The sequence below is a fragment of the Panulirus ornatus genome, chromosome 59 (genome assembly GCF_036320965.1).
Source record: "Panulirus ornatus isolate Po-2019 chromosome 59, ASM3632096v1, whole genome shotgun sequence".
NCBI classification, from domain to species: domain Eukaryota; kingdom Metazoa; phylum Arthropoda; class Malacostraca; order Decapoda; family Palinuridae; genus Panulirus; species Panulirus ornatus.
This window is the reverse complement of record NC_092282.1, coordinates 889,863-907,283: the sequence shown is the minus strand read 5'-3', so window position 1 is coordinate 907,283 and position 17,421 is coordinate 889,863. Positions and strand designations below refer to the sequence as shown.

General features: G+C 41.8%; 2 protein-coding genes across 3 annotated transcripts; both read right to left on the bottom strand.

The window, feature by feature from the left end:
- Positions 1-204: 204 nt before the first annotated feature.
- On the bottom strand, positions 205-7,983 carry LOC139767071 (actin, muscle-like). 2 transcript variants are annotated; one of them, XM_071696037.1, is made up of 2 exons: positions 7,760-7,983; positions 205-1,747 (listed from the first exon to the last, which is right to left on the bottom strand). In XM_071696037.1, the coding sequence occupies exon 2, from the start codon at positions 1,731-1,733 to the stop codon at positions 603-605; it is 1,131 nt and encodes a 376-aa protein (XP_071552138.1). In that variant the 5' UTR covers positions 1,734-1,747; positions 7,760-7,983; the 3' UTR covers positions 205-602. The 2 variants fall into 2 exon arrangements, with proteins under 2 accessions (XP_071552138.1, XP_071552137.1); XM_071696036.1 differs by lacking the exon at positions 7,760-7,983 and adding an exon at positions 5,220-5,353.
- Positions 7,984-11,826: 3,843 nt separating this feature from the next.
- LOC139767084 (actin-3, muscle-specific-like) lies at positions 11,827-15,601 on the bottom strand. The gene is made up of 2 exons (XM_071696055.1): positions 15,481-15,601; positions 11,827-13,133 (listed from the first exon to the last, which is right to left on the bottom strand). Exons 1-2 carry the CDS (start codon positions 15,584-15,586, stop codon positions 11,968-11,970), a joined length of 1,272 nt encoding a protein of 423 aa, XP_071552156.1. The 5' UTR covers positions 15,587-15,601; the 3' UTR covers positions 11,827-11,967.
- Between the last annotated feature and the right edge of the window lie 1,820 nt (positions 15,602-17,421).

The following is a 17,421-nucleotide window of genomic DNA, read 5'->3' as shown; positions in this document are numbered from 1 at the left end:
ATTGGGTCTTCTCGTGTAGCGGGAGTTGGAATAGATTGTTATCATAGGATGCACAACACAAGGAGTACTGTTGATGTTCAAGTCTACTGGTTTGATCGTTCGATTAATGATGTGTTTGAAATGTTGTAAAACATCTATAATGTCTTGGTTAATATATGTCCAGTGAAGTGTATGTGTTGAGGTGGTACTCAATAAGACATGATAGTCACGAAAATAATGTTTATTAATTTTAGCTCTAGAGCCACAGGGAAAATATCGGGAGCGCTGCCCTTGTAACTTAAATAATTATAAATAGTAACTTAATCACAGAAAATAAAAATCTAAATACTGTCAGTTACATTGCTCTGGGTGTCGGTAATACTGCTCTGGGTCTTCCTGCCTGGGAAGTCTGGGAATATGAGGGAAAAAACGTCACTAGAACAAACACTCGACGTGGTGAAGCCTCATCCTGGATGATCAACACGTGCAGTGCAATCGTTCGTCAGCAGCGTAGTACCGTGAGAGCGTGTGATGACAGTTTCCTTGAGCAACACTGACCCATACAGCTTTAGGATATGGTACAGTGACGCTCATGGGGTATAGTGGAGACGATATAACAGAAATTAAAAACATTTGCGGTGGACGATACCAGGACCTGACTCATCGTACTCCTCCTTGGTGATCCACATTGACTGGAAGGTTGAGAGAGAACCGAGGATGGAGCCACCGATCCAGACGGAGTACTTACGCTCGGGAGGAGCAATGATCTTGATCTTGATGGTGGCGGGAGCGAGATTAGTGAGTTCCTTCTGCATGCGGTCAGCAATACCAGGGTACATGGTGGTACCTCCAGACAAAACTTCGTTTGAGTAAAGGTCTTTTCTTATGTCAATATCGCACTTCATGATGGCATTATAAACAAATTCATGAATTCCAATCGCCTCCATACCAATCAATGATGGAACGAAGAGAGCCTCTGGACATCGGAAACGCTCATTTCCAATGGTAATGACTTGGCCATCAGGAAGTTCGTAAGACTTTTCTAGGGAGGACGAAACAGCAGCTTGATTCATCTCGTCTTCAAAGTCGAGGGCAACATAACACAGTTTCTCTTTAATGTCACGTACAATCTCGCGTTCAGCAGTTGTAGTGAATGAGTAGCCACGCTCAGTAAGAATCTTCATGAGATAATTTGTCAGGTCACGGCCGGCGATGTCCAGTCGCAAGATGGCATGGGGAAGTGTATATCCTTCAAAGATGGGAACACAATGTGTTACACCATCGCCTGAGTCAAGAACAATACCAGTGGTACGACCAGAGGCATATAGAGATAACACTGCTTGAATGGCAACGTAAGAAGCAGGAACGCCGAAGGTTTCAAACATGATTTGGGTCATTTTTTCTCTGTTGACTTTCGGATTCATAGGGGCTTCAGTGAGGAGTACAGGAGATTCCTCGGGAGCGATTCGAAGTTCGTTGTAAAAGGTGTGGTGCCATATCTTCTCCATGTCATCCCAGTTAGTGATGATTCCGTGTTCAATAGGATATTTCAGACTGAGTATACCTCGCTTGCTCTGGGCCTCATCACCGACGTAGGCGTCCTTCTGACCCATACCGACCATGACACCCTGGTGACGAGGACGGCCGACGATGGAGGGGAAGACTGAACGGGGAGCGTCATCACCGGCGAAGCCGGCCTTGACCATGCCGGAGCCATTGTCCACAACCAGGGGGCACGTATCGTCGTCACACATGGTGGACCGCTATCCTGAAATAGGAATTTAGGAATACTGTCAGTTGATATTATTTCCAAAACTTTCTGATTAATGTAAAGAGCAGTTTAAGATTACATCTGTAAGAAACACACATACTGAACTACAGATTTGCTTTTCTGATGAATGTGGGAGTAAATTACTGGAAACTGTAATCAGAAAGCAAATTGATGACGGCTTGTAAAGGAAATACATTCTAAGTGAGAGTCAACACGGCTTCAGAGAAAGAAGGTGGTACATAGCGAACATCTTGGAGTGACTTCTGTTGTAAACAAAAGAAAACTTGATGGATTGTGCTTATGTGGGTTGCCAGTCAGCATCTGACAATGTACAATGTAAGAGGCTGGTAAAGAAGCCGGATCTTCAGGCATGGATAATAACAATATCTCTTTAGTGGATAGAAAATTATATAAGCGGAATGGAACATTTGTCAGAAGAGCCTTCTCGAAATGGGTTGGGTCACAAGTGGCATGCCTTAGGGTCCAGTACTGGGAGCTTTGCACTTCGCGATCTATATGAATATGTTGCCAGAAGGATTAGATCACTACCTGAATATGTATTTACGGATGATAAAAGGGTTAAGATGTAAAATGTGGCTAGGATTGTCTAAAGTTAGTGGAAGACCCAAACGAATTCCAAAACTGACGTCATCCATGGTTGTTGAAAGAAAAATGCATAATGATGATGATGAAACCTGGTGAAAGAAAACCTTGATGATTGTATTATGCTGCAAGAAGCAGAGTCTGTGTGATGGACCTGGAGTAGCCATAGTACCTGAGCGATAACCAAAGTCACATCTGAGAACAGTACAGAAGACACAAACTCTGCCAGAAAGTATCAGAACTGCGTTAACTTATATGTATGAGGAAATAATCTGCAAGCTAGTCTTAGTCTACAAAAGTTAAAACTAGAAATACTTCTCAATTTGATTGCGGATGACATCAATAGAGAAAAGTAATAAACAGGATTTTGACGGTTTTCGAAGAGAAGACAGAAAATCTTTCGGGTTGATCGCATACATTATGTTTCTGGACAAGCTCATACCAACCACACTCAAAGTAAAGAAGTTGGAATGTAAAGATATAATTCTTCATGATAACAATAATTTTGTGCGACACAAACTACGGAAATGCATTTACAAAGAGGACGTAATGGTTAACAATACGCAACGTATTGCAAGAAAACCACAAAATAATCATTAAGGCAGTAGGTTATCATTAAGGCAGTAGGTTATCATTAAGGCAGTAGGTTATCATTAAGGCAGTAGGTTATCTTGTGATAATAATCATTAAGGCAGTAGGTTATCTTTTCATAATAAGAAATAAGGAAATATTCAGTAAATCATTGACTGCCTGTATTTAAACCTTAATGATGGTATGCATTGTGAGTTCGGTCATCCCACTGTGATGAAACCTGTGGTTCTGTCGGAGGTTGACTGAAGGTTATGGTGGTTGGTGTCAGTAATAAGAGAACCAAGTTACAAGGAGAAGTTACAAGCTTCTACTCTGCCCATACTGGAAACATTATTATAACTTTCAAGTTTTATTTTTTAATGAACCTGATTGTATGATGAGAAAAGTTTTGAAATGATAAATGATGAAGATAGATCAGTGAGGAACCATACCAAGATATTAAGAACTGATATAGCCGAGTGTTGGATGAATGGAAAATGCCATATTGAGGAGAGGAGACAATATAACATAAGAGTGAATGATTGTAAAGAAAGCTTTAAGAGATGCATCCTCACGAATATAAAACACCCCATCTTTTACATATTAGGTAATCACACACACACACACACACACACACACACACACACATATATATATATATATATATATATATATATATATATATATATATATATATATATATATATATATATATATATATAATCAGTAGGTCGTAGTGCTGCTCGTGGTCGAGTGTTTGTTGATAACCAAGAGAAAAAATGAAACACGTTAAGTCCCAAGTGCATTTTATATATGATTACGTGCACTTGGGACTGATCCTGTTTCATTTTTCCTCGTGGTTATTTGCATATATATATATATATATATATATATATATATATATATATATATATATATATATATATATATATATATATATATACCATTCATATTTAGATCCTCTGAGGTAAAGGTGAGGTTTTTAATCATTATGAATAAACTTCGTCTCACTTGGTCATCTCGGGATCTTGTATGATGAAGCTTTCTGAACATTTGGGGAATTAGCTGCGTCATTATCTGTATGTTACAGATGAGGAGATTAATGAATATACTAAAGATGTCATGGTAATCAAACTTTAATCATGGGTCTTTTACCTCCTTACTTCTATAATCTGTCATCTGTATTCAAAATCATCTTAACATAATCATATAATTATCATGTTCTATGATATATTAGCTCTTACAATCGTAATAATTTTCGATGATTTTTTTTTCTAAAGTGAGCATCCTTTGTTTACATTTCATGAATTCGCAGTAAATTGTTTCATTCACAACCTAACCTAACCTAACCTAACCTAACTTAACCTAACCTAACTTAACCTAACCATTCAGAATCATCTTCTATCATTCATGCTGTGTGGCAAGTCTTCCCTCCGGGGTTTACTATCTGTCACTGGTGTATCAGACTGCAGCATATGTTGCTGATCCAACTTTGATCATAACGTAACTTGGAATGTCATCTCTCAACATACGTACCTGAATCGCTCGCCTGCACTTATCTTAAACGTTAGGTTCCACGTACACATGTTGAAATTCCTCCATGCATGATGAATTAAGACAGATATGTTACATTATTTTGTCATTATATCCATTTACTGGCATACACTATCAGAAACATCCATTAATTGTCTCACTAATAACCACTATCACATACTCTCATTTAAGAACACATAGCCGCGGTCACATACCAAGTGCTGGTATGTGACATGGCGCCAACACTCACACACATTCATTAAATCGTAGAAGCCATCAGAGCATTTGCTTCTACACACCAGAGATATAAAGATTTACTGTCTTATGAAAAGCCACACATCCCACCATCAGACACCATCATCCTCCCAGGTATTTTATTATCAACAAAAAACAACCATAATTTTAGTCACTATCACAAATCACTGGTGAGGTCTATTGACAAGCGTTAGTCACTATCACACATCACTAGTGAGGTCTAGTGACCAGCGTTACCCCACACTCACAGGTGATCTTGTATAAACATCTACGAACAGTGTTTCTGTTTACTCACTCACGAACTCCCACAGAAAAAGTAAATATAACAACGGTTATCAAGTTAGATCTGTATCTGAGCAAACCTAAACACGTGTATGATAGTCTACCACAAATATTTTCTACCCTCACACACTAACCACTGCTCACACTTCATTAACGGTAAGTACACCCACACACACTAACCACTGCTCACACTTCATTAACGGTAAGTACACCCACACACACTAACCTGCACTCACGCGCGGCTCCCACTCCCCACACCGGATAGATACGAAACTGAGCCTGTAGCAGACTAGAGGCTTTTCTCAGCTCTTGCTTCTTTTATACCTTCCCCAGCCAAAGCCCAGCAGCAGTGGGGCGTACGTTGGTAAAAATCTGCTCCACATCAGATCGTGGGGAGCTTTGGTTCTTCCAAGTGAAGCATTCCACAGAAAATTTATAGCAGTTCAAACCAGGGTCAAAATGAGCGAATACTCAGTGAGGGACGTGTCCTCGCGTAATTTATGAACTCGAACTGTATAGGAACAGAAACGCTTGAATGTTATGCAAAAGTTGAAAGTGGTTCGTCATGTCGTTCGTGAGAAAAAGATTATAAGCAAATCAATTGCTGAAGGAAGGCTCGTTTAAATCAGATTCATATTAGTGGGTTTCTACACCATACATTCCTGCGCCTCTACCTTGAGCCTTACGGCGCCACCCACACAAGGTCAGAAGTCTGGCAGCCAGTCAAGTCTTGATCTTGGTTTGCCAAGGGTAATTCTCAATAACGTTGGTAGTAATTGTGAGAACAGGGACCCACCCAGTTTCCTGGGGTCCGCCAGTCTTGGATCGCACACAAGTTGTTGTCGATCATGGGAGCGCCAGGGGCATCTACCGCTGACAACCTCTGTAACAGACCCAAGTCTCCTCATGTCACATATTTTTCAGCACGTTCCGTTGACTTTGATTAAGAGGGGAAAGTTCTTTACTGTATTACAGTAGCAAATGTGTACCGGTAAAGGTGGCTAGAACACTGATGGTTCACATGAAGATCTCATATTTGTATATTTTTTGCTATTGTTATGATGTTGGCTATTGAGATCTTGACAGACGTGGACCAAGAAAATACTGTTGTTTCTGTTAGCGAAATTATCGTCAAATTTCGCTGCTGATTAATTAAACGTGAATAACAAAAAATGATATGACTTAGGAAGATAGTGATCAGCTAATGATAAGAGGGAGCCTCAAGCACGAGTATACTACATCAATGTGTCAGAAGTTCTTGATCAGAATAATTGGTAGCCTGGGCCAGAATGGGCCTGATGTACGAAGAATGAAAATGCAGAGACTTGGCGCAAGTGGTAGCTACTGGGAGAGAGAATAACCTGGCCACGCTGTGCTACCTGCGTTCTTTGCAATCCCTGTGATCGGTCGCACACCAGGTACCTGCCACAGTCTTCCTCTGCTCCCCCCCGCCCACATCTCTCTCTCTCTCTCTCTCTCTCTCTCTCTCTCTCTCTCTCTCTCTCTCTCTCTGACTTCAACAGTGTTGTGCGCACCTTGTCTCGGTCATGTGTTGTGTTTGTTCTTGCATCATCTTTTCCTGATGTATGCGTCATATTATTTCTCACATGTATCCATCGCTCGTATCTAACAACAGTGATGGTGGCCACGTTATACAACTGTAGTTGAAATAAACTTGCTGAAGTCGTCGTGTGTAACACACGGGGAAGATGTCGCGCCTGGTACTGCTGCTCTTCAAGGACATTGTATGCATAACAGAGAACTCGAGTCACACAAGGAGTCACACAAGAATGTGCGTACTCCCTACACGCTTACGTATACTGAGTGATCCTCGAGCTTTAAACTTATGTACCATAAAATCATTTGGTATGTAACTCTGTAAACAAATGTTCCACGTCGGTTTCAAACAGGACGTCTCTTCAGAATGGCAAGATTCCAAATTACATTTGTTTTTCCTGTCTTGGCCTCTTCTGAGGATCAAAGTTAGAATTCATGTTTTCGGATGATGACACATGCTTGGCACACACGTTCCTTGTCTTTTGTTGTTCACTTGTGAGATTGAACTGCAAGAACGTTCAAATGTGGAGGAATTTTTTTTGTCGTAATTGCAAACTTATGGTAGCGTTAGACTTTAATGGTCGTATAATAGCTTGATTCTCATATTTATACGGGTTGACATAATGATAAGAGGACGATAGTCAACTGTGATCCATTCCACACTGACAGTCACCCACATACACCCAAGCAAGTCCGTGACCCACTTGTAATACAACTTGTACCGTAGAATTGTATTTGCATACGACAACAGTTTAGCTCTTCTTTATATCATATACTCAACTTTCTTCTCATTACTCATTCCATTTTAAGGTTATCGAACGTAGATACATGTCATCACATCATCTATGTATCTCCTGCATTATGCTTATTTAGGTCAGTCATAGTTCAGTATCCAACAGCACAGTTAGCATGGTCAGTCATGAATACGCGAATGTATTATACAAGTTAACCACACCAGGCTAAGGCATTTATATACAGGTCCAGTATGTTGTACCACATATGCCCGTAAACCATCACGGACATATCTAGGTTGAGTTGCACTTCCATTGGTCCTCACGCAGTAATTTCAAAGTTCTGTAACACATTTATTTTTAAACATCCTCTTTAGTAACTCACTACAATATGCGGCCAAGTTGGATAACAGTGCCACATATGACATCTTCTCTTAAATAAACTATGTCGCTCCTGTTGTACAGTTCACCTACTCACCGTCTAGAGCAGCAATGTTTGTCTCGTCCCGGCACCAAGTCTCACTGATATCTGACGAAGCTTAACCAAGGTCCCCTGAAGAATCTGGCAAAGATGCCCAAATCCGCTAAAACGACGACTTAGTCAAGCATGTGTCGGGGGAGTATCTGTGTTGAGTCACCCTCAAGACGATTCACCAATACGAAGCTTGGTGCTGGTGGCACAGCTGAGTTGTTTGCAATGATGCATCAACTTAAATGATATGAACTGCAATAGTTCAACCTTTAACATCACAAGGTGAGGACAGAGTGGCGCCCCCATCGTACACCCCCAGCCTCTTTGCCCTACGTTTGTATCGTAAGCAAAAAAAATGATATAACCGCCACATCTGGTTCTGGACGCAGAGCTAATTTCATGCAAGGTATAACGCAGGAGAATATCATATCCAAATATGTACGATGAATCGAAGTCACAGTAACTTTAAATAACTCTTTACGTATGGCAGTTTCTTGTACACTTTCCCGTAGGTGACTTGGGTGTTTCTTTTCCAAACTTTCGCTACCATTAAGGACACCATAGAGCAATACCTTAGACAAAAATATACGTATGACGGACTGTCAGCATACAAAGAAAACTGAAATTCATTCAACACCGACTTTGTGACGGGAGCTCTGGTCACAATCGTTTCATCAGTAACACACCGGTCATGGGGCCGTATATTGTTGAACACTGTTACATAGTTGAGTATGTTAGGCAAACAGCAGTTTGCTAGACTCTGCAATATATATATATATATATATATATATATATATATATATATATATATATATATATATATATATATATATATATATATATATATATACTTGACAGTATATATCTGACTACTGAGCAAACACCGTGGGTGTAGAATTATGGCAAGGAGAATGTTCCCTGTCACCTTAAATTAGAATTATGATCACTTCTTGCAGATACTGAGGCATATTTATGAGATGTAACATAAATATTCAGATATAACGTTTGAGAGGAAACCATCGATCCTGAATCACATAGTCTGCTTCTAACAAACACAATCTGTTGTCCTGACGACCGATGTCGACTGTATGGTTAGAAGACGCACACAAACAGTTTAGCTTGGTGCTACGACCGATAACGACTGTATGGTTAGAGTATAGCTTGGTGCTACTTTGAATGGCGCCTGACGACAGGTTAGGTTTATGTACCTCGATGTTTGACCATCATCGGTAAACGTTTGTTAGAAAGGAGAGAGAGAGAGAGAGAGAGAGAGAGAGAGAGAGAGAGAGAGAGAGAGAGAGAGAGAGAGAGAGAGAGATCACATCGTGTTTATTTCTTTAACTTTATGAGAAGCTTATCAACATTAGTCCTCCTATAATTTCAATGTAATTCATGTGCGAGATCTGTTATTTTTGACAAACTGAAACAAGATGAATGTTCCTTATTTTGTGAAGACTGGAAAAATATGACGTGTTACAAATATATTTTACTAACAACAGAAAAGTTATTTCTAGTTTGTCCGACGTTCTTACGTTCATATCATGTTAGTCAAATCGAGTTTAAAAAGTAAATGTTTCTACATCAGAGGACGTCCGTGAGATATTCTAAAATAGAACCTCCTTTAAATCTTTCAGTGGTGTGGGTTAGGGTTACCCTTGACTGAATATGAACAGGTGCATCGCTGCTCTCGCCTCCTCCTACATATGTACTAACCACGCACAGGGGCTTAAGAAAACGTTGGTGTTGATAATTCTTTGGTTTTTATACCAATTTGTCACAAAAGAGTAACGTACCTAAGTCTCACTAAGATGAACTTACATCTCATCTTTTCACGTTTGTAAGTTAACTTATAATTTAGTAGAAACCTCTCTCTCTCTCTCTCTCTCTCTCTCTCTCTCTCTCTCTCTCTCTCTCTCTCTCTCTCTCTCAGGTAGGTACTCCCATACATTTCTGTGTCTCGTACGGTATATAACTTATCGTCGTGTACAGTTAGTTTTACAAGACAATATTTGTAAAATGATGAAACATCCATTTGCATCACCTTGAGCCTTGGCTTACGTGTTCACTGAATGTTTCACATCTTACAGTTTATCCCGAATAAAGAAGTGGAATCGTTTACGAGTAACTAAAAGGTTATGATCATGATATACGGAAATTGAATCTAGGTCTTATCAGTGTTAACGATGTATATGGCGGAAGAAAATTTTACATACTGACTCGCTAGGAATTGTTGGGCTGATGTGTACCCAACAGATATAATTTAATCTCTACAACAACTTATGGGGAAAAATGTATGTGTTCAGTATGGGGGCATGCTGTTACGTATGAGGGCGTGCATGTACCAGATGTATGTGGGCGTGCATGTACTAGATGTATGTGGGCGTACTTGTACCAGATGTATGTGGGCGTGCATGTACCAGATGTATGTGGGCGTGCATGTACCAGGACAGGTATGAGGGCGTGCATGTATCCGATTTATGAGGGTGTGTATGTACCAGATATATGTGTGTGTGCATGTACTAGATGTATGTGGGTGTGCTTGTACCAGATGTATGTGGGTGTGCATGTACCAGATGTATGTGGGCGTGCTTGTACCAGATGTATGTGGGCGTGCATGTACCAGATGTATGTGGGTGTGCATGTACCAGATGTATGTGGGCGTGCATGTACCAGATGTATGTGGGCGTGCTTGTACCAGATGTATGTGGGCGTGCATGTACCAGATGTATGCGGGCGTGCTTGTACCAGATGTATGTGGGCGTGCATGTACTAGATGTATGTGGGCGTGCATGTACCAGATGTATGTGGGCGTGCATGTACCAGATGTATGTGGGCGTGCATGTACCACGCGAAGCTGAAATATTGCTTCATGACTTTTCCTGCTGTTAAGATACCTAAAACTTGTTGGTAGATGATTCCTGCAGTACGTCAGTTTACATTTGACAGAGGGAAGACTCTTGAAGAACAGTCAGGTCTCGTGGATATAACTTATCAAGGTGAAGGTCATGACGGTCCTGCAGAGGTCTCATGTGCCAAGATTTAAGGACGTTAGTGCAAGATCTGTTGGCAGTAGTTCACATAGTGGCCGTAGCTGGACTCGGCTAAGGTCGAGCTATCCATGGTACCAGGATGAATGATACTTGGTTATTTCAACTTTTAGTTGATGTTGTGCAAAAATGGGGGCAGATGCGAGGTTTCTAAGACACTTGGCACAAGGAACTGCCATCAGCTTTGAATAAGTCAGTGATTGTGGGAATAGCAAGCTCAGTTCTCATATTTATTACCGTAGTCGACATGGGACAACCTAATATTAGTCTCTCAGGGAACGAAGATTGGAGCTTGCTAGCCGCTGAGTACATGGGTTGTTTGAGGTCGGGTTTGGTATTCTGAACAGACAAGTAAAACCTAATGTTCAGACAGAGGCTTTCCAAGACCCCTTCCCCGGTCTTAGACATTGATATGAAAGTAACAAACAGGTTCCATATAGCAGTCAGATCCAGCACTTGTATAAATCAACTTGTTAGATATAGTGTTATCATGGTTTAGAATGTAGATGTGAGTGGTAGAATGATATGTATATGATATCTGTACTTTAATTTGTAATATCATCTCAGTGTGGTTAGGTGGTATGATCCAGTGATGATTTATATGGTCATGTCCTTTACATTAATTGCAGTTGTAACCACATAAAGAGCAATTACATCCTTATAGCATATGTTTGTTCGCCTGTCTTGACGAACAATAAAGAGGTGCAAGGAAACATGTGTAGTACACAGTTCATGTGCTGTATCGTCCTGGCTTACTATCGCTTATAAAGAAACGTCATATTGATATGCACAGAAGAGTAATGCTGCATAGTGGTCACAGGTTCCTAGTTACTCTCTATGTTTGGTTACTCAGAGTAAAATCCTTTAATCTGTGTATTTTTATTCTGTGTTGCTTTATGGAGGATTTTTTTTAATGACCATTGAGTTGCAAGGTGCAGTTGAACAACTAGCTATGTATATGTTGGATTAGGATAAGGCAATGGGTTCCCTATAGATAGACGATTGAGGTTTACTAATACAAAGTGTAATAAATAATGTTTTATATGATAACAAAACTATAGATTATGTGTCAAAATATCCACTATGATAAGCAATTATTTTTGCAATTTACCACGTAGATTCATGTAAGTACGGGGAAATTCATTTAACTTATTGTGTTAGATATATCTAGAAGCACTTGCGGTGGACGATGCCGGGGCCGGACTCGTCGTACTCCTCCTTGGTGATCCACATGGTCTGGAAGGTGGACAGAGAGGCCAGGATGGAGCCACCGATCCAGACGGAGTACTTACGCTCGGGAGGAGCAATGATCTTGATCTTGATGGTGGAGGGAGCCAGAGCTGTGATTTCCTTCTGCATGCGGTCAGCAATACCAGGGTACATGGTGGTACCACCAGACAAAACGTTGTTGGCGAACAGGTCCTTCCTGATATCAATGTCGCACCTCATGATGGAGTTGTAGACGGTCTCATGGATACCAACAGATTCCATACCCAGGAAGGAAGGCTGGAAGAGGGACTCGGGGCAACGGAAACGTTCGTTGCCGATGGTGATGACCTGACCGTCGGGAAGTTCGTAGGACTTCTCAAGGGATGAGGACGCGGCAGCCACACACATTTCATTCTCGAAGTCGAGGGCAACATAACAGAGCTTTTCCTTGATGTCACGAACGATTTCTCGTTCAGCGGTGGTGGTGAAGGAGTAGCCACGCTCCGTCATGATCTTCATGAGGTAAGCAGTCAGGTCACGGCCAGCCAGGTCAAGACGAAGGATGGCGTGAGGAAGAGCATAACCTTCGTAAATGGGGACAGTGTGGGACACACCATCACCAGAGTCCAGCACGATACCTGTGGTACGACCGGAGGCGTAGAGGGACAGCACGGCCTGGATGGCCACGTACATGGCTGGGGTGTTGAAGGTCTCAAACATGATCTGGGTCATCTTCTCACGGTTGGCCTTAGGGTTGAGGGGAGCCTCAGTGAGGAGGACAGGGGACTCCTCAGGGGCAATGCGGAGTTCGTTGTAGAAGGAGTGATGCCAGATCTTCTCCATGTCGTCCCAGTTGGTGATGATGCCGTGCTCGATGGGGTACTTGAGAGTCAGGATACCTCGCTTGCTCTGGGCCTCATCACCGACGTAGGCGTCCTTCTGACCCATACCGACCATGACACCCTGGTGACGAGGACGGCCGACGATGGAGGGGAATACGGCGCGGGGAGCGTCATCACCGGCGAAGCCGGCCTTGACCATGCCGGAGCCATTGTCGCACACAAGCGCTACTTGATCCTCGTCGTCACACATTCCGTGGTGCGTTAAGCGGGTTAGGTCGCTTTCTGAAATCATAGAATCAAGTTACTAATCATCTTTGTATGGACTTCTATATAACTAGTAAAGAATATATCATTTCATTTTTTATGTATAATAACGTCATGTTAATTGCTCACTTGTTTAAGGGTAACTTTTATCTGTGCAGATGTAAATATCACTCAGGGCGCTTCCTGCTGTCACGATGACAGATGTCCTCTTGTAAAGTCTTACATGCTCCTCACATACTCCTCACACCACCTCACACCACCTCACACCAACAGTGTTTTAATGTATAAGATTTTAGACATCTTAAGTAGCTGGGAATATTTAATTTTTTTATGTTGAATGCTTCAGTCACGGACAATAGTCCACATCAAGGCCGGTCCTTAATTGAAAGGGAGAATAATGAAGCGGAAAAAGAAAAGACAAAGTAAAGTATTTATGAATTTTTGAGGACGTGAAATACCTTTTGCTTGAAATTTGCCAGTTCATAGGTCTTGGGAAAGACATTAGAAGGTAGAGAGTTCTAAAGCTTCGACCCTTATGGAAAGAAGCAGGTCTCAGAACGACCTACCCTTGAGTTGCCGATGGCCACTCATAATAACTTGACGCAGCAACTTGCCACGTATTACGTAGTCTAACTAGTGGTGGGGGCACACAAGCAGCCAACTCTCAGGAACATTTCTTTTGCCAAAGTTTTTAGCACATAAATAAATGCGGTTTTACTGTTCATAAGGAATTATTCTATTTACATAAGTGCAAGAAAAATAAGAGAAGAACGATCAGTAAGACTAATTATCATATGAGTAAATTACAGAGGCTAAATATTTGTATGGAAGAAATTGGCAGCTGCTACTGTCGAGGAGAGTGACACGTGGTATGATGCAAGAGAGGATGACTTATATTGGTCTTATGTAATGGGAAAGTGACACATGACCTTGGACAAAGGGGAGTGACGTGTAAAAGGAGTAATATCTGGTTTTGTACAAGGGGAGTGAAACTTGCCCTTTCACAGGGGTGTAACACTAGTCTTATCCAAGAAATGATACCTAGCTTTATACAGAAGGGAATAATATGTGGCTTTTTACAAGGGGATAATACTTGACTTTGTACGAGGCGGAGTGACGTGTGGCCTGGTACAAAGGAAAGGGGTGGGTAGGTGAGACATGTGGTCCTATACAGTGGGTGTATTCTATACAGTGGGGAGTGACACCTGGCTGGGTGTATCAGAGAGCTGCACTTGGTAATGTCGATGACATTAACAAGTGACCTTGTGTAGTACTTGATAGTTACGTGTCAGTAAAGAGTAAGAGCCACACTCGGCCAGTCATCCGGAGAAGTACTAGATGGCACCAGACCTCAGGGGAAGGTGGAGCAGAGTGGTGGAGTGAGGGGCGTGATAAGGAAGGCTGGGGCGGTGCCGGGGGTGAGCCTTTCCTCCCTCCAAACATCAGCTGCCGTATTTGGTCTTGTTACTTTCGTTCTAAATATAGAACAGGCAGTTTGTGTTTCTCTAAAGTTTCTGCGTCTTATGTCTGACATGCTTTGCTTTACGTATCTGATTTTTTCTAATGAAAAAAATGTTCGTTCATTATGGCGTATTGTACAAGGTTGCTAAAGTGGTACAGGGCTAAGGTATATTGTTGTAACTACTTTCTCTGCGTTATAAGGAACGACGTTTGCTGTTGGAAACGAAAGAAAACATCCATAATTGATGAATTTGTTTGATATTCTTATCTGTGTAAACTTACGATTCATCACAAAAAACTTGTATTGCTCGATGTGTTATTCATTGGAGGATTGTCATATTGTTTCGTACTGTCTATTCAAACTTTGCATATGTACATTTGTTGTAATTCTTTTTATGTTATATGAACAAATGGTAGAATGTCAGTGGAATGCAATGAACATTACGCTGTAGGTATTTTCCTGTTATATACAATAATACGTCGATACCCAACTTATAAGTACATAACACAGTCAGTCCTAGGCTTCTGCAAGCATGAAACAGCTGTATGTACAAAGACATCCATTTTCTTAGGCGCAGCTTTCATACATATCCAGTCATCCACAAGCGCGTCGCAGTCATCTTCAAGCAGGTCACAGAGATAGTAGTCTTCCACGAGCACACGTCAAAGACACATTATTCATCTACAAGCACAAGTCATGGACACATTAGACATTGACAGGAATAAATAACATACACATCCAGTCTTCCACAAGCACAAGTCACAGACAGACACATTTAATCATTCACATGCATGATCCTTATGTTAAACCCGATCTTGTTCAGACAACATACAAAGACATTCTATTTTCTGGAAGCACGAAACACAGGAACAGCCAGGCTGCACAACACTGCAGAATACTCACTGTTGAATTCTGAGGCCGATGATGACTGAGCTTCTCTCTCCGCCTGGTCATCATTTATAGGGATCCCGTGACGTGTTAGAGTACCTAAGATTCTGTTCAGCACCATCGCCAGTCCTTTCTCAGTCCTTATAAGGAAGTGTCCAAATCGTGACACAGGATGGTTGTGAGTGTGGCATTACCGGTAGACCTGCCTCACACCACAGACGGGGGTCGCCACAACTCACCAGTTATAAATAAAACAGTGAAACGTATTTCTTTTCTCAGAAAGATGCTACATTCCTCCCCAGCAACCTTATTTGAAATTTGGTTAGAGATCTGATACACACCCCCTCCCTCTGTTGTCATGCACACACCACATGGTGGTCTAGGTATGTTATAGACCTTGTCATGTCAAGAGATAACGGAATCGTAAATCAGAATGTCCTGTGATACGTAATGATGGAGGAGGAGGTTTTGTCAGGGAGGGAGGAGCATCTGACGTGAGCGGAACGAGAGGGCTGCGCGCGTGTTGCACCCCAACTACACCTTACGCTCACCAAGATGTACGACCGTTGGCTGGGTCGCAGACGTAATATGATCCTCTACTCACCAGCGGCTGCGACACTCTTCTGGTGACGTATGACTGCGGTCAAACCTTTGCTCTTGACGGAATAATTTGAGCTGAACTTTTTTTTTTTTGTATAACGACTGACGTAAACGAGGCTTTTGATTCACTATAGCAGTAAGAATGATTACCTTCCACAGTAAATTAATCAATATCAGATTTTCTCTGCAAAACATGAACACTTCTGAATACGAAAGTTCCAGTCACTACGTATCCAAACAAACGTAGAGAAGAGACGTAGAATACGAGAATCGTAACTATTGATCATTTGATAGTTCGTAACGCAGAGTTAGGAAACTTTAGAGTTCTAAATGGTTAAAGTAAGTTTAAGTATCATTTATGTACTACATTCATTAAGTTTATCTGACCTTCACCATGGGTCTGACCTTCACCATGGGTCTGACCTTCACTATGGGTCTGACCTTCACTATGGGTCTGACCTTCACCATGGGTCTGACCTTCACCGTGGGTCTGACCTTCACCGTGGGTCTGACCTTCACCGTGGGTCTGACCTTCACCGTGGGTCTGACCTTCACCGTGGGTCTGACCTTTACCGTGGGTCTGACCTTCACCGTGGGTCTCACCTTCACCATGGGTCTGACCTTCACCGTGGGTCTGACCTTCACCGTGGTTCTGACCTTCACCGTGGGTCTGACCTTCACCGTGGGTCTGACCTTTACCGTGGGTCTGACCTTCATCATGGGTCTGACCTTCACTATGGGTCTGACCTTCACCATGGGTCTGACCTTCACCATGGGTCTGACCTTCACCGAGGTTCTGACCTTCACCGTGGGTCTGACCTTTACCGTGGGTCTGACCTGTACCGTGGGTCTGACCTTCACCATGGGTCTGACCTTCACCATGGGTCTGACCTTCACCGTGGGTCTGACCTTTACCGTGGGTCTGACCTTCACCGTGTGTCTGACCTTTACCGTGGGTCTGACCTTCACCATAGGTCTGACCTTCACTATGGGTCTGACATGTTCACGTCCTGTCCTGGACGTGGTATACAGTGCGGGTGACGTTATTTGTTGAAATAGAGTTCTGGATTCGTTACATGAAATGTAAGATTATTTCAGTCCTTGAAATTAAACCAAATTCTAAAGTTTATTTTACCTACTTTTCTGACCGGGCATTTTGAATATATATATATATATATATATATATATATATATATATATATATATATATATATATATATATATATATATATATATATTTTTTATACTATTCGCCATTTCCCGCGTTAGCAAGGTAGCGTTAAGAACAGAGGACTGGACCTTTGAGGGAACATCCTCACCTGGCCCCCTTCTCTGTTCCTTCTTTTGAGAAATTAA